The sequence below is a fragment of the Pholis gunnellus genome (genome assembly GCF_910591455.1).
Source record: "Pholis gunnellus genome assembly, chromosome: 13".
NCBI classification, from domain to species: Eukaryota; Metazoa; Chordata; class Actinopteri; order Perciformes; family Pholidae; genus Pholis; species Pholis gunnellus.
Genome location: NC_136540.1, coordinates 5547123 through 5565460, shown reverse-complemented (window position 1 = coordinate 5565460; position 18338 = coordinate 5547123). Strand labels below are relative to the sequence as shown.

General features: G+C 41.1%; 1 protein-coding gene across 1 annotated transcript; it reads right to left on the bottom strand.

Moving 5' to 3' along the window:
• Positions 1-1491: 1491 nt before the first annotated feature.
• Positions 1492-6283, bottom strand: LOC306705443 (transgelin-like). The gene is made up of 5 exons (XM_079172203.1): positions 6096-6283; positions 2769-2955; positions 2515-2686; positions 2254-2356; positions 1492-2141 (listed from the first exon to the last, which is right to left on the bottom strand). Exons 1-5 carry the CDS (start codon positions 6218-6220, stop codon positions 1991-1993), a joined length of 738 nt encoding a protein of 245 aa, XP_079028329.1. The 5' UTR covers positions 6221-6283; the 3' UTR covers positions 1492-1990.
• Between the last annotated feature and the right edge of the window lie 12055 nt (positions 6284-18338).

Sequence of the window (18338 nt, the reverse complement as noted above, 5' to 3'; positions counted from 1 at the left end):
CCTCCGATGCATACAAAGTGCTCAGTGACAATTAAATGTTAAATATGAATTTGATTCAATGATTATATTTAAATCTACTGTTTTATTGCCCAGTAGTTCTCTGACCTGCACTTACAATACAATATGTTTGAGTCTTGACATTGATGTTCACAACCAGTAAAAATGAATCCGAGGTCTTTTGTAAAACTGTCTTGCAGCGACACAAAGCTGGTATGTTATGTTAACGGACCAGAAGTGATGAGCAGTGCGGGACTCAAGGATCTCGCCGATGCCAAAGCGCATGACTTAGTGTTGAAATAAATATTAGTGTTGAAATAACAAACCCTTTTTGGCAATTAGAATAATCTAAACTACGGCTGAGAAAAGCAGCCGCTGTCCCACAGAGACCAAAGTCCTGCAGCATCATCAACAGCAGGAGTAAGCTTTAGTGCTGAGGACATCACAAACGGGACATTATCTCGCTCCACCAGAGGCAAGTAAGTGCTGTAAAAAGTATCTACGAACTGTTTAATACAAGTGTGACTGCACAGTGATCAAGCATGCTTTTATTGTGAAAATAATAGATTATACAAACCAAAACTGAAGAATATGACACCACTTGTACAGTAGACCTGGTTACTGCATGTTTTCCATTTGTTTTAAATGTGTTCTTGCTTCTCATGAGTTTACAATATACCAATTTACCCCTCTGTGTATGTTATTCCCACAGTTTCATGTTAACAGATGAAGAATGAGAAGGAAGGAAGGAAGGAAGTCTATTTGTTTGCCCCCCTTCTGCAATGATCACTCCTTTTTTGGGAATGCTCTCTGATTTCCTAGGTCCTCTGTTCTTTCTTGACCTATTCTCCTTCTGACCCCAGCCACCTTAATCTCCTGTGTTGGACATTTCAGTTTTAAAAACTACCACTTCTTCCTGTTTCTTTATAAGCTCTCTTTCTCATCAAACCTAACTATTATTTTTCTGTCTGCTCCTTCCTGCTTTTCTTTCCCATCTCCGGCCTTTTTCTGAGACAGTTCATGCTGAACAGCTTAGTCGCTACTCAAGGAAAAACAAAGTATAAACAAAACCTTGGCAGGAGATAGCGATAGTCCTCTGAATCCCCCTCGTTCCATCCAACCAGGCAAAGTCCGGCCAGGAAAAATCCAGGCTTCATCCCGACCCGTCATCACTCCCACCCATCATGTGTTCTCCTCCCACATTTGGGCAGATTGTCTTTTTTTTTTTCCCTTTCTTTCTCATCTGCTTATCTCTACGTGGAGTACAGCTCAGGTTTAAAGCAAACAAGGCTAGGTGTAATGTTACCTGCAGACTGCGACATGTTTATCGTGGGTTGCTACATTAGTTTCTCTGTTACTGTTTGCCTGGTGCGACCAGGCTAAAGAATCACACAGCATCGTGATTTAGAGCGATCAATAGTGTTATCAGTACATGTGGCCAAAGCCTGCTACATTCTTAATCTCTATTGGTAATCTATTCAACACACAAGAGGCTTCTTTAAAAGGAAAAAGAAACTTTATTTCAAAATCATTCTCATTATACATGACGTATCAAACGCTCAAAAGAAGGTCCGACATATTGATTACAAATCTAGCTGCAGATTGTGTTACGAAGCAGGTAAAACACAAACCCGACTGTATTCTATGTTTTTCTTAAAACAGACAATTCACCTTCTAAAATGACTTATAGTTGACCGTCAGTGGATATGTTTTGTTGTAGCCTAATAACTTTAAATTGTAAACCACACTGCACTTCTTACCTTCCAGGCTGCTACTTGTCACAAATGAGACTTGAAACTTGCTTGAGATCACATTATCCATCACTTTTAACAACTAGTTCAATTTTCTCTTTATCGTTAATTCTTGCACATGTTCTCATTGGTCCCCGTTTTGGTCCAGTTCAGCCTTGAAAACAGTCAGGTTACACTTCTCCTCATGGTCCTCGTTGGCCTTTCAGAGGGCAGGAGAAGGAGTGTTTCAGCTCTGCGTGGATTCATGGGTTGTTGATGATCTGCCTGGGTCTTCCGTAGCCCGTCATTCCAGCTTGAGATGCTCCTCTGTTTGTGCCCATTTGCAGGCCAATGACATTTTTGCCTTCGGTCAGCTGTTCCTCTGAGAAATCTCTCCTGTTCTCTTGGGCTTTCCTGCACACACACACACACACACGGGCACACATCTCAGTCCTCAGCACTGGAATGAAACCTTTGCATTTCCAAATCCCCACAGAGAGACTAGTTCAAAACGCCTCAAACTCACCTGTGGAACCAGTTGGGGTCTCCTTTGTAACAACCGTTGTTCTTTGTGACAGCCAAATTACCCAGAGCCATCAGGGTCCTCTGGACAGCGGCCAGGTCCTTGCCTGCAACAATCTCACATGAACAGAGCACACACCAAGTACAGGGAGGGGGCCAGTGACCTGTGCTCCTCGCCACTGAATACAGTTCATTTCCACACTTTCATTCCTGTAAATCTGCAAAACACTTACATTTTATATATCCGTTCTACTGATTGTCTTACCTTCAAAGAGATCTACAGTCTGAAATATGTCAGTTTTGGTGACTCCATAGTTTTCTGCAGCTTTGAGGAACAGGGATATTTGTTCCATCTGCTTAAACACCATGCTGGAGGTCTTAAAGTTCTTTATCGGCGGGTTGGAAGCATACAGGCTGTTGATTAGCTCACTCAGCACCTAGACAAACCAAGCAGATCCCTCTAAATATACTGTACACAATGGAAACTACAATGCTGCATTTACACTTGCAAACACTCACAATTCCGTTCTTGAGCCAGTTTTGGAATCCGATCTTTTCTGGCTCAGGGCGGCCCACTCCAGCGCCACACTGAGCGACGATCCACTCCACCAACTTTCCCTCCAGTTCCGGGTCGTATTTCTTATCAATCTTACTCTGCACCTCCCGGGACAGACCAAAGGAAGGACCGACGTTTGCCATGCTGAACCTGTTGGAAGGGAAAGATTATAGTGATAGTTAGCTTAGCAAACTTCACTCCTTGGCAGCGTATCGTGTTCTTTTCAATATTGATGTTTGATAGATGACAACGTTCACATTCAAATCCCTGCCCTGCTCACACCCAGTCCTGGCCTGCAGTCAGAACAAATAGCATTAGTCACTCTCTTCCTGATGTGTGTGAGAATGTGTTTCTGTTGAGAGTTAGAACTGTTTTTTGAGAACCTATTAATCTTAAACTTTCAGAATAAGGATGTTTATTGGCTGGTCCCCACTTGTTCAAGAGGCTGATTTATTGTTCAGACTTGTTAGAATTAGGTTTGAGACAAATTGGGTTAAAATGTGGAAATCAGGCATCTGATGCTTAAAAGTAATGGTTTGAGATTTTGGGAAATACAATTCCTTTCTGTGTGTTAAATATAAAGCGACAGCCAGGCACTGGTTGGATTAGCTTAGCATAAAGACTGAAAAGAGGTGGAAACAGCTAGCGATCTTCTCATCCACCTTTCCACCAGAAACCGAACTTGCCAAAATGTAAACTACCACAGACTGAAGGTTTTTGTTTCCATTATTCAAACCTTTATTTAACGAAGACATTTTGTTCCTTGGAAGCTGAAAATGCTGCAGTGTAATGCTAATGTCTTAAAGAGTTCACAACCCTGCTGTAAGTAATTACATTTGGCCTATCTCGGTTATTAATGCAGTATGAGCTTCCTGTTGGCTTCAGTAGAACCTCCCCGCTCCCTGCATCCTGTTTGCTCATTCGGCTGTTACTTCCTTCCTCCCCGACATGTCCTGTACACCGAACTCTAAACAAAACACTGCTGCTCAACATAGCAACGACCTTTAAGCAACAACAAAAACAAACCCTCCATCGAGCCTGTTAAGACATGAAAGTATGAGACGTTACCTGTTAACCGCCAAACCACAGCTCTTGCTTTTACAGATTAAATAATTGAGTTGCACGATCGAGCAATCTTTTGGCTAGAAAAGCAGATAGCATATGGAGATGTTTATAGCAGATAGGAAAACCCTCTGCTCTTACTTGTCTTCACTTCCTGCCTCAAGTATGCATACAATTTCTGGTTTGTATATACACTCTGCAAATATATGGAATCTGCATTTGTGTTGCCTTTTAATAAGGCTGGAGACACGCCATGGTGTATTGTCTGCGAGAATCTGGGTTTGGTTTTCGAAACTGGTTCAATACGAGGACAGAAAGACACACCTATTACATATCTTGTGAAACAGAGGCTTCTCAGTCTTGCACAATATGTGCCACCGCTCATTAGACTGTCTAGCAGCGCCAAACTGGAGCCCTGGCTGCCATAGATCACGCTCGTGGCTCTGTTCATTGTCCGAGGTTGCAGTGGTTACGTGGGCATGTGGGGGGAGAAGCAACTTCCTGTCGGCTAAGTGACTCCTGAACCAGTTTGTCACAACAGCAAGGGTGAAGTTAATGTGTAAACATCCCAAACTCATGAACAACCTCTTTCTCAAACACAGAGGTTCAATCGCTTTTGTTCTGGCGCACCCAGAGAACACCCAGCAGCTGCAGACATCAGGACTCATCTCTGCAATAAACAATGAGGGACGATGAACTCAGACTCTACTCCTTCAGATTATATATAACCTGCACTCTGAACCACACAAACTGCTGATTGGATGTCACAAGATTAGGTCAACACCATTCAAGCAGAGGGTTTGTATGCGTGTTTTGGAAGATTAAGTCAACCTGTATACTTTAGAAATCAACTGGGAGCAGCCTAGTAGTTACCCAGAACATCTTGTAATCATAGTCACAACACCACGAGGTCGATAAACAGCGACGTGTGCTGCAAAGGTGACTAAATATGGAAAACAAGTGTCATAAAGTGGTTTAAGCATCGTCTCACACATGCTGTGGCAAAGAGGCAACTGCAGTAAAGCATGTTCGAGCGACACATTTTTAAAAGGAGTGTCAGTTTAATTTCAGTACCTCATCGAACTGAATGTGTTGCAACAAGATTATTGTGCTTTTGTGCAGTAAACCTGTCTGCGTACTTCAGTGCTCAGCATGGCGGGATTCTGTAGTGGGACTGCGTGTTACTATTGTAAGCTACTCCAAAAAATAAAAACTACTGATGTGACTGATCAGTCTCACTTATTAATTTAGTGAGCTTTTCCATTAATCCTCTGCTTTACCTTTACACAGTTTTTAATACCTTGACTGCTACTCTGAGCCCTGTTTTAGCTGTGTGTCCTCTGAGGGTTAGATGATTTATTCAAATGCAACTCCAGTTACTCCTAAATTCACCGCTCACACCCCCCCCCCCCCCCTCTCGAACGCGTCAACTTTTGTATCATAACTTGCAGTCCTTTATTACAGGATGTTTCACAACCGTTATTGTATTGCAACAGGGATGCATAAAACAACAACATTGCTATAGTGAGTCAAATTTACCACCATCTCAACTCAGTTTGATGTGGAACTCATTTGGCTCAGGAAAAGACTAAAGGTCGTTCTAACCCTTTGTTATGTGAACACAATGGATTAACTAGGTCACACGATTATTTCTACACAGTCCCAGCTGCTGACGCAGACTGTTCATTCAGCATTTTGTATTTCTATCTTATCAGTGAAGATAGTGAGAACAGCCCAAACACCACCTAAAGTCACTCTTTAAGTTCCCTCCCAGTCGAAAGCACATAAAACTTTACCATGGTCCATAAACGTGACAACATATGTGACAAACGCATGCAGACTTTTACTGCCATATCCTGAACTGGTGTTCAGAGCATATATTACACTAGAAAATGACATATTTCTAAGGCAGTACTGGCTACATGTTGAACACGGAACCTCTGAAGCCATGCGGTCTATGATAAGAGTAGTGAGGGCAAACTGTAGAAAAGAAACAGGATTACATAAAACAATCATTTACAGTGTTTAGCCGTTTGCTGTGTATGATCAAACAGGCGTGAAGAGAAGAGAGAAGGAGACAGAGTGCGAGGGTGGGGTGTATGATATTACACTTTTTTTTCATGTTTCCTGCACAGAGTTAGCCACAAAAATCTTTTGACTGCCAGCGAGAAAGCAAAAAAACAGATTGATGAATGAGGCAGAGAGGAAACAAAAAGAAGAATACTTACTTTGTGTAGTAGCTTTCAGGTGAATGCAGGTGGGTTAGGGCTTGTGTTGCTGGGTTCCCGCTCTTCTTCTTCTTCCTTACAACAGTGCTGAGTGTACCATTCAGGACTGCAAACAAATACAGCATACACCCTCGTATGAAATATACGACTTCACCACATTCAACAGAGAGAGAGCGAAAGAGATGCCTTCCCGTCCTCTTATTTCACTCTATGGCCCGCCCCTTTGCTCAGTCTCTTTTTCCCCCAGTCAAATTGTAATTCCTTATTTAGGAGAAGGACAGGAAGGAAAAAGAGATCACGTGACTGGATAGTTTGGTGTGGTCACTGAAAAGAATTCTTCAAATGTCTCCCTCCACCACTAAAGAACGGGACAGGATTACGAGGGAGGGAAGAAAAACAAATCCTGGAGAACAGTGCAGTTTGAGGGAGTTACAGTAATTAGAGAGCAGGGACGCACATATGGGAGATTATTTGTTGCCTTAAATCAAACTGGTGAAGTTTGTGTCTGAAAATGAAACGGGCTGCTGCGGAATGTGAATCTCTTCCTCTCTGTTGAGTTTCATGTCAAGACACATCAATGAGGAAGGAGAGAAACAGGTTATGACACGTTTAAAGGCGTACTAAAGGACGGAGCCAAATGCAGGGAGACACAGGTAAACACAGGGTTGAATATAGCTGGTTTTAATAGTAAAGAAAATGTTTCAACACAAAAAATGGGCAACAAAATTGTCCAAGAAAATAAAACTTCAAAACAGGGAAGACGGTAGGGGAGAGCAGAGATGAATCAGGGCACATACCAGGGATGATCAGCAGGAACACAACAGACCAGGATACACCACAGACCAGGGGCACACAGGGTTTAAATACACTGGGAGGGTGAAAGTGATGAGACACAGCAGGGTTCAATCAAGGGCGGGGCAGACAATCATTGAGGCGGGAAACAGACAAGGGCAGGAAGTGAAGTGAACGCAGGACACAAGAGGCAGGGAAAGTCAAAATAAAATGGAAGAAACAACTAAACACAACCCTAAACCGTGACCGTGGTTATAACACGTCACAGCATTTCGTCCTAGTTTAAAATGACATCTGGAACTGACTCTTGTCCTCGTGCACAGCTTCAGCTCAGAGGCTGCAGTTGTGCATCCAGGCGGTTTCCAAGACAGCAAGGGGAGACACTCCCCTCCGAGGGCTTTGAGATATAACGATGACGTCAGACGTGATAACACTGGGACGAGTTGGCAACGTGTGAAGCCGAGCCCAACGGTCACGAATATGTAGGTGTTAAGTACGTTCACGTCAGCCATGTTTTGTGTCATTTCAACTATACAGGACTAACAGTCTAACATTCTGCCACCAGGACATCTACAGGGTTAATGATTATCACAACCTGAATTATGGTTTCGTTGCAGTAGAATGTTTCCTCTTTCCTGCACACAAACTGTAACCCCGTGCAAGTTCAAGAGCAGTCAGCTGACCCTTTTTCATTCAATATTTGAGTTTAATCATTCTTATAAAAAGAAATAGAAGAAGAGCAGGACAACACTGAAGTGAAATACACCTCGCCTTATTTTCTGTGCGGTGGTTTTATTTGAGGGGGCGTGTGGAATTTATGTCAAAACATTTAATTCAGTTATTAAAGACAAAATGCTGAATATCTATCCTTCTAACATATGTGTTTAATCTAACTGTGACACAGTGAATTTATACATAAAAAGTAAATAGATATAATAATTTGTAATGTATTTCATACATTTTTTTGGTTGATTTGTTTTAAATCTTCCATATTTCAGACTTTGCCCTTTTTTGCTTTCATCTGGTTTGCTTTACTGTTGTACTTTACATTCTTACTTGACTTTTACTTTTAATGGAGTATTGTTACACTTTTATTTGAGTTTGAGGATCTGATACTTCTTGCACTAGTGGTAACCACCTGAATGTACAGTGAACTGGTTGACACGGCGGGACGGGGAGTTGGAGGGGTGTTTCTTGGCGGACTGTTCATGTTCAACCAGATGACAGATAGCTGTGTGTGTGTGTGTGTGTGTGTGAGAGAACATGGGAAAAATGATCCAGCAAATGTGTTAATGGTGAAAATACACACAGATGAGAAATTCAACATGTGGTTGAGCTCTGGGCGAGGGGGGGAAACACTCACTTTTTTCCAATCTGAAGTGGTGACAGTTTGTCATTGTTCTCACTGAAGCCATATACCTGTCCTGGACATGGTGGCTTGCTGCTATACCTATAACATCAACATTGTCTCCTATCTTTATTTAGCATCTCTAAATTGCTGCCTTTGCAGGAACTACGCTTTTTTTTCAATTCCAGATGCCGACCAGCCCTCCTGTGAGTCTCTACAGGCTGTTTCTGCTCTACAGCAACATCTGGTGGCTCAGGGGGACAGAGAGCAGACATCCTCTCACACGTCTTCCTCTGTGGTGTCGATTTAACTCCAAGGGTGCAAACAGCTAAAAGCAGCATTATATTCCACACTGCTACTTTTAAATGTGATTATGTTCAACGAGAGGACAATTTTAGATGCCATGCGCACCGTCTTCTAGAATCAGCCTCGTCCTGAGAACAGATTTTTACAGATTTAGACACACACTTCAGGGTGTTGATGCCCATGCTGAGAGCTGCTAATTGAAAAAGGGCTGCATGGCGGATGCAACACTGTGACGTCATCGGGGTCTAAAATAGTATGCTGTTACACAGAAAAAGAAACTAAACAGATGGAGAAGAATAGCAGAGCACCAAGGGCGACCGTCAGAGAAAAGTGGTAAAGTGTTTTGTTGTTTTCAGTCTGAATAATTAAAGTAAAAACCTATTTTGGGTCTAAAACCCAAAACAATTTTTGATGCTCCATAAAATGTGTCTCAGTGGTTTCTGACTTTTAGAGAGTTATAAATACTCAAAGTAGAGTGTGCTGTCTTTGGTCAAAAAGTAAGATTTCAGCACGGTATCTGTCAGTGTGACAGCACAGTGAATTTATAGACATTAGAGCTAGCTATCAGCGTGTTAGCATTGTCATTGGGAGAATGCATAGACTGTAGGGAGAATGTTAGAATTTAGCTCACAGAGCTGCTAGCATAGCTTGTTTTTGCATGTTATGACTGAACAAAAAGATCACATTTATACAATTACGATCTACTATTGCTCTCACGAAAATAAAGTAAAGAAAAATAACAAAATGTGATTTGTAAAACAAAGGGAACTTGGTTTGTCCTTCAGTTTAAATCATGCGGCTAATATTATGAAGTAAAACATGCACAGGTTTTACTTCGTCGTTGAAGCTTTACCGACTTCATGACTATCAAGAGGGTAAAATCATTAAATCTTAATTTTTGGTATCAAGCCAAGGATGCTGCTTCTGCTTTTAACCTTTGTTAATGTATTGCCTCATTTTATTAGGCACGGGACTGAAGTCCTGATTATGCTTGCATATTTCTGTAAAAGCTCCTGTGGCCAACTGCCAACTTAAAACTAAATGCTATCGTGATTGTGTACCGTTGGTCCTTGAAACTGGGTCTCCACATACTGAGTAGTGTGTCTGCTGAAAGGCAATTATTATTATTTCAGTTTTTTCAGAACATTTCATGCATAGAACATTTGATATTTAACAACCTGCAGTCTTGTCTTGTGGGACGGAAAAGCAAACCATCAGGACAAATGATAAAGAAAGCATCTTGCTCTTTATATTAAGAAACATTAAGAATGTTTTGAACCAGTGTGCAGGATAAGCTCTTTATAGACATTTCATGCACACACAGATCATCAGTAGCAGTGAGCTGTGGGAGAAGACAGGGTTGGATATGTGGATGAATAAAGAAGCCTAGATTAAGACCACAGGAGGTGCTGCAGTGCCTGATCAGTTAGGAAAAAATACCAGTTAGACACCACAGGGAACATCTGTTTAAACACCTCATTTATTCACAACCATATTTCCAATTACAGTCTGTGAATATGCCGGAAGGCCACTAGATAGAATTAGGGCCCGAGCACCGACAATGTCTGTTGAAACTGTTGCGTTTCTTCTTCTTCTTCTTTTGCCAAATTAATTGACCTTTAAGGGGCTTTATCATGCTCAAAAACGTACCAATGTTGGCATGCCTTCAGGACTGGGGAAACATTGGATATTTTAGGGTTCCCGCATTTGGGTATGAAAAGTTTCTATAGCGCCCCCTAGAGATTTAAATGTTGAAAGGCCACGCCCCTCTCCCCATATGTTGAGTTGAAATTCAACACACATGTCCAGTTCTATCTGGTCAATAAGACCTTCAATAAACAATTATTGTTCAGTGTATGAAATATCAGAAAATAGTCAAAAAAACAACATGCGTCATTATTCCCTGAAGCCCAAGATCCCGTTTTCCAAATTATTCAACAGTTTTCTTATCAGTCAGATATTGAGTTTACTATCACAGAAAAAACTGGAACAACTAGTCATTTACTTTGACATTTTTGCTTAAAAAAACGATAATCACAGTTGATTAATCTTCTGTCAATAAACTGATCCATTTTTCATTTCGCCACTATGGTTGGTTTGTGGGTGCCTGGAGAAATAATGAAACAGTCATTTAAGAATAAGAAGAATAAAGATTAACAACAGACTGATTCTTTAAACCTGCACATGTTGGCTTTTCTACTTTTATTTTTATAAGAAGTGAACATCTGTGTTTAGATCAAGTTTAAAGACCTTAAAGTGACAATCTGTAAGATTTTCATTTAAATAAATGTCTGTTGAGTCACTATCTGTTGCTGAAGGAGGTACCAATGGTGATTGAGCCTGTGGCCCACTGATGAAAGTACTGCAATTATATATATATATATATATATATATATATATATATATATATATATATATATATTAGTTTTTTTACTTACACCAAAAAGACAACGATACACACAGTTCTGAAAAATAACATGTTAGTAATGAATGTCGAATGCAGCCTCCAAACTGATGAACTCTGAGTACAATTAATTTGTTTTCACTCAAATAGAGATCCTGAATCAACCAGGACTGACATGTTAAAGATTGACACGTTAAGACTCGGATGCACCAACAAGGATTCACTTTTAAACACGTTTAAATCAAGTTACTTACAAAACTTTAAGTTGAGTTTTATAATGCTGCTGCTGAATTTCTCCCAAGATACCGGTTCAGAAAGGAAACTCTTCTGGAGCTGAACAGGAAGACTCTTTTTACTTTTCTGTGAAAAAGGTTTTTGCTGTTCTGCGTGTTTATCTGCTATTATTTGGCCATATTGCTCCACTAGTTCAGCCACAAGTTTTTCCTCAAAGACGGAGAAATTAAAGGTTTATTAATTATTTTAGTTTGTGTAAGCAGGCGTCTCCATATTAATAAAACTCTTTTTAATTTTGGTTTAAACTTGGATTTACTGAACAGAGCAGTCACTGACAAAAAATTGTGAATCCTCATAACCACGAGAGGTCCTTGAGCATGAAGTCAGAAATGAGCACACAAAATATTCGGCTAGTGGGTCCAACAGAATTATTGATTAGCTGTGGACAAACAGATCTAATAAACTGAGAAAGCTTTGTGTTTATGTTTGAAATTATAAAAACAAATATGATAAATTACAGGACTGGAATTAAGAGAATGATTCACTGCAGCAGCCGCCAACAAGAAAAACTATTTCTATGAATTGACAGAAGTCTGGTGACTAAATGTCTCAAAGCGTGCAGGAAATAAACAGCAGCTTTAATTACTTCCTGTCTTTTGCTCAGTGCTGCAGCAGTTTTAACCCGGTGGAACTCTGTGCTGTTTGAGTGGTTGGATGAATAACATCCGAACAGCTTGACTTCAGATGTAGTGAAGACACACTCTAGACATGCTGATAATCTGATTACACAGTGCACTGGGGGGGGATTTGCTTTAATATGTTTTTCTCACACGAGGGCTGTAGTGTGCTGTTTGGTCCTCTTGGGGGCGCTGTGTTTCAGCGTGAACCTCACCACTAAACACAAAGCTCACTCTGCTGTCACTCAGCCTCTCAACTGTGAGCCCTAAATGTCCATATAAATCTTCTGCTGTGCACCTCCCCCCTCTAATAACGCTATGAGACGGGAACCAGCTGTGCAGAGGAAAAAAAAGGGTCTACAGTGCAATTCACATGTTCAAGGTGGTGATGGTGTGTGTGATTACTTTCAACAGTAATCAGGTAATTACTTGTTTACATCGTGGCTCAAATCAGATAATTGTTTACCCTTTACCCTCAAGAAATGGGACGGCATGAAATGTCACATGTTGAAGACACACCTGCAGTGGGGACATCTGCATGCTCTGCTTGACTCCATTACACACAGCTGATGGAGGCCAACTGAATGCTATCTGGTGCAATTACAAAATAAGAATTCCACTTCATTTATTTGGCCTCGGTTTATTGATCCAGGAGGCCAAGGTGCATGGGCGGGGGATGGGTGCAGCGGGAGGAATTTCGAGCCAAGGGTCCTTGGGCAACCCTTTGTATTTTGATGTGTGTATGACAGATCATGCTGCACAGGAGCTAGGAGGTCACCCACTTCTCCTCTGCTCAGGTCTTTATACTGATATAATGAGACCAGGATTACTCACAAGCAATACTTCCAGAGCTGTTTAACTGCCGGTACTGACTAAAACAATTTCAGCATTACAGCAAAATTGTATTCGTCTATCAAGGTTTCCGTTACAGTAGTTTGACAGTAGAATTCAAAGCCATGCAGGATTGCAAAAATTAAAATCAGCATCGAATGACCCACAACTTCCCACATCATCAACATGGGCAAGAAATGATGTGATGCGGGCTCAGGTGATTCCAGTGCAGGAGAGGTGATCTTTTAATATATGTGGGGAACGGCCGTATGTGTGCAAACATGCATATTCACACATCATTCTTCAGCTGTGGAGGGACATTTTAGCTCTCAAGCAGCACAAGATATTCCATTACCATTACACAACTTATAAAACAATGTTTTGGTGCCCTGGCTTTTTGGTGATAACTTGCGAAAGTTGAAAGTGCAATATCAGTAGTTGTTGAAAAGATTATTGCTGGATTTATTTTGGCACCACTTAACCAGTGATCTTAGATAGACCAAATTAGGAACATCAGTCATACAGACCTCTGTTACCAGAACATCCGCATCAGAGCCAGATTTGTGCTGATTGTATTGTCAGGGGTATTTTAGAGATATACCCTAAATATGTCCCCCAAAAATTGTTCCCAAAAATGAATTAATCCAGTAAGATGGCGTACTAGTCTTGACTTGATCTGTAAGGCTTTGAATAATACCATCAGAAAAAAACTTGCATATTGTCTGCTCCACATGTCATATTTCCAGGATTACTGGGGAGAGAGACGACATCAGCAGAGTTATAAAAGGAGATAATGAAAGCTGGTGAGCTGTCCCTGTGTTTTTTTGTCAGCGTTCTCTTTGAAAAAGGCGGAAAAAAAGCCTTTCTGTTGACAGAAAAGGGAGGAATTGGGGTCAAAGACAGTTGAGGAGGGAGAAGGGGGTGAAGAAGGGTTTTCCTGCTGAGCCTCTGCAGCTTTGACAGATATAAACAAGGAAGACGTTCACGTGAGACCTATAGGTGGAAAAGCCGGAGCAGGCCTACACGAAAGAGGACAGAGAAGGTCAGAGGAAGGCAGGAGGGCAGAGTAAAATGTGGAGGTGGAAAGAGCGAGCAATGAGTCAGGTGGAGGAGGAGAGGACCAGATGGAGACAGAGAGAGAGAGAGAGAGAGAGGAAGGGCAGAGAGACTGTGCCAAGCAGGGCTATCACGCAAGGAGACCAAGTCACTTGCGGAGAGCAGAATGGAGACTGACACAAATTGATGGGCCGAGACATTAGGAGGCTAGAAGTGGAGCAGGCTCCAGAGAGGAATAAGCCAACTCCAATTTCATCTTTATGAATGAATGAAGAGGCAGGGAGGGGAAATATAAGGAACAGGGGAGAGGAATAATGAAATGATTTTTTTGCTTATTGCTGTCTTATCACGGGGGTAGTAATGAATCATTTGCAGAGAGTAGGTCACAGAGCGGATGAAAATGTGATGAGGAGGCATGAGGTGAATGCCTGTGAATGGATTGTCGATGCCAATCAATCTGCTAACACAGATTCATCCTTGCAGAGAAAATATATTTATTTTTCTTGGATTTGTTTAAGGTCAAGGTCAGAAAAAAAAGGATTGACATTGAACGCCTTACACCAGTCAGTGACATTCAGGAAGCCGGTCACTTCCTGGTTTGAGTTGCAACCTGGATGTTTTTTTGCAGATCTAATGGACAGGTATATATCAAGTGGTATATCTTATAACTATCTTATGTTTTAGTGTTTCAGTGTTATGGGGTGTAAATTCACTGCATAGACACACATAAATACATTTAAAATGTCACTTTAGTGGAGAGCAGGATGGTTATCTTACAGTTTATGACTGGGTCAAATATACCTCCTAATACACTGTTGTGGAAATTATTTGGGCTGAAGCCAGCATATGGCTCCTATGTTTGTCCCAGCTTGCCCCTCCATCTTGTCACATTTTGTTAATTTACTCTTTTTGTCATTAACAGTCAGCACGTCAGCCCTCTACTACTGTAAAATTCTGTATAACTCCGCTAACCGTTCCTGTGATTACACGGTGCAGTTAACCGTCTATTTGCATGCTTTAATCCCACCAGGCTATTACTGACGACCAGTACAATACACCGTCAGTGTATAATGTCTGCTCATGAAGCTGAACCTGAAAGGGGATATCTCATTAAAACGGTGTGTGTAATATTATGGGGGGTATTATTATAGGGTTTTGTAGTTTCTGCTCTATACTTTGCACCAAATTATTTTGAAAGAGTTGTAACTGACGGTATTTTTGGCAGGGAATTACTGTACTCACCTATTATTTAAGTTGTGCTGCAGCTGCAAGATAAAGCACAGAACAGCAGGCGTCTAACTTTCTCCATGAAAGAGTCTCAGGCTGCAGCGGAGCGACGGAGCGAGAGATGGTGCAGTGCTGTTTCTGTCGTCTCTGTGGTGCTTAATAACATCATTACTGTGCCCCTGTCACCACAGCAACCGGCCTGGCTACATCCTCAGAAATGCTTTTGTTTAGGCATTTATTGACTCTGTGTGTGTGTGTGTGTGTGTGTGTGTGTGTGTGTGTGTGTGTGTGTGTGTGTGTGTGTGTGTGTGTGTGTGTGTGTGTGTGTGTGTGTGTGTTGTTGTTGTTGTTGGTGGCGTGTTGATGTGATTGTATATCAGCACACAGCAGAGAGTCAATCACGGCCACCCACATGTCAATAAGGACGCTGCGCGGCCTTTAAGTGAATGAACAACGACGGAATTCATTACTCTACATCCTATCAGACAATCAGCTTTATTAACACAGCCCTGCATCATCATCATCACCCTTGTCCCTCTTCCTCTGGTCCCACTGTGCTTCCAGTGTTCCCCCGGACACGGCCACACGACGCCTGAAGGTTTAATAACGCTAAAAGGTCCACCGCCCCCACACTTCTCTCCTCTCTTCCTCGGTAACCTCGCTCATCGCGTACCTGCCTATGAGTCACGCTGATTCTGAGAAACAACAGTGTGAGTATTAAACACATTTTACTGTAAAAAAAACCCAATACATATACAATTTCACTGCAAAAACATAGGAGTTATTAGTGAAAATTAGCAATTACACATTGGTAAGTTCTTGCATTATAAATATACTTTCGTCAGGAGTTTTATATATCGAGGAAATACAAGTTGAATCTATAATTTATCAACAGAAACTCAGACACTGCACAAATGTATCTCTCAGAGATGTATCATTTCTCAGCGTTGAATAATAAATGTTAAAGCAGGTTTTGAATCGGTGCAGTTGAGAGCACTGCATTATATACTCTGTGTTGTGTATGCCTATGTATTATGTACAGCTGGAAAAGCTACTGTATGTTTTATGTTACAGTAATACCACACTGCCATCCACACCAGCAGTGGTGGAAAGTAAAGAAGTATATCTACTCAAGTCTCTCTTTAGACTGCACCACCTGACTTCCTGAGCTGATTGGAGTTATTGAAAGCCTGCTGCGTCTCAAACAGACGCTAAAGGGTGCCTTGTGTGTCTGTGTCAGATGCAGCCAAAGCGTCATGTTTTGATGACCTGGGAATATACCAAAGAGTATTTTAAAGTACTTAGTAATAAGAGTATTGTAAAAAATGTATTTGAGTCGGAACTCTAATCATAATCCTCTTCCAAAGGACTGAGACCGGGCTGGTATTTAAGTACATTTTAAGGTACTTGAGTATTGCCGTTTTCTGCTACTTGCAGTAATACTTCTATTCCAGAACATCTTGGTGTGAAATATTGTACTTTTACTTAAGATTTTATATACAAAACATATGATGAACTTCTAAAACAGACTTTTTTTCCGCATGATAATTTAAGTCAATTTTGCTGATAAAACTTCTGTACAAATACTTAAATAGCATTTTGAACTTTTAGTACTTTCACACTGTGGTATTCGTGTAGTAGGAGTAGTGTTAAGATGCCTTTAGCATGTGTAAACAATCACAACATCCTGATAAAAGTAAAATGGCAGCCTTTCACAGTAATCACCACCCGTTTGTTAAACACAGCACAGCCAAAAATCTCTGTTTGCATAATAATTTATTCACATATTTTTTTCACATACTTTATATTATTATTGCTGCAGTTCTGGAGCCTTTCAGGTTTTCACTTTCAATATTCCCGCAGTGGGATTCTATGTTCATATCTCTTTATAGTTTTCATCTTCATGCATGCTGAGTATTACATTTCACAGGAGCAGGATGCAAATAAATAAAACAGTCTCTTTTTAAGTTACATGTCATAATCTATCCATTCTATTAATGCTTCGGTAACATGCCTTTTTCAAAGTCCGTGGGGGGAGGGGGGGAGCAGGGGGGGGGGGGGGGACTTTTCGGAACATATAGTCTCCATTAGAGGACGAAGGCTTAACAAAGGGCACATTAATAATATATATTGTTAAAGCTGGCAATCTATGATTAATCTTCATTACCACCCAAACCCATGTTCCTCATCCAAGTGAAGCCCGACTACATCGCATAGGGAAAAAGGCTAAGTGTAATTCTTACATTTTATCTATGTACACATACTTTGAAATATGGCACCAAATCAGCTTGTGAAAAAAAGCTTGAGGTTACATGTTAAAATATTTGTGACTACAATACTTTCTCCTGTTTAACTGAAAAAACTCTTTATATAACTCCATTCAGCCCCTTAGACAGCGATCACACTTAATGAGCCAAAGTGGAAACACTGGCACACTTTTCTTGACTGTTCTCAGTTGGTTCTGGGAGTAAACAGTGTGCCTTGCAGGCATTTGAGAGCATTGTGGTGCGTGACACAGTGTTGAAAAGTTAATCTAACTCATCTTCAATGCACCGTGTGTCTCGCTTAGAACAAAAGCTCCCAGGCAATGTCAGTCTGCCGTATGATTGGCACCTAAGAATATGAACAAGAGTGACGTTTTTTTAAGAAAAAAGCCTGGTACACCGACAACAAATACTGTGTTCCAGTTCCTGCTGAAAGCTTTAGTGCTGTTGGTTTTTGTGTTTCTCTCCGTGGGAATTTCATACAACATGATTAAAAAGGTGCTTGTTTGTCCATCGAGTGACTTTACTCGAAGATCGTGGACAGTGACAAATAACATCATCTTTCTCTCAGAAGCTCAGATTAGCTAAGCATTGAATTTTCTGACTTAAATCAGACATTGGCTTTTTTTTCCCCCACTCACATGCGTATGCATGCACACGCTTAAGCTTTTTGCATATGCACACATAATTGGAAAATTAGGGGTTTATTTCTGACCTACAGCAAAGGCAAATAATGAAGAACTTCAAATGACTCAACCTCAGACTATCTTTACAGTATTTTAATATTATTAGTAATAGCTCATTTTTGTCTGTTGGGTTCTTTGAAGGCACCTAGTGTCACCTAGGCATCATGTAAGTTTTTTGTGTAACCTTTGTTACAGCAAGACAGTAGCCTTGTTAGGAGGGTGGTCCTGCCCTCATGAAGTGTCAAAGACTCTACTTGGTGAATTGATGCTTTGTCACGACTGCACAGAGTCCGTCTGTGCTCCTGAATAATAATGCAGTGATGATTTTTGTGCCCTAATGATCAGGGGTCCTGGGCCTAGGAAAAGCTCTTCTCCAAAATTGAAGAGGTCCTCGAGCCCCCAGGCAGAGGAGCCTCTG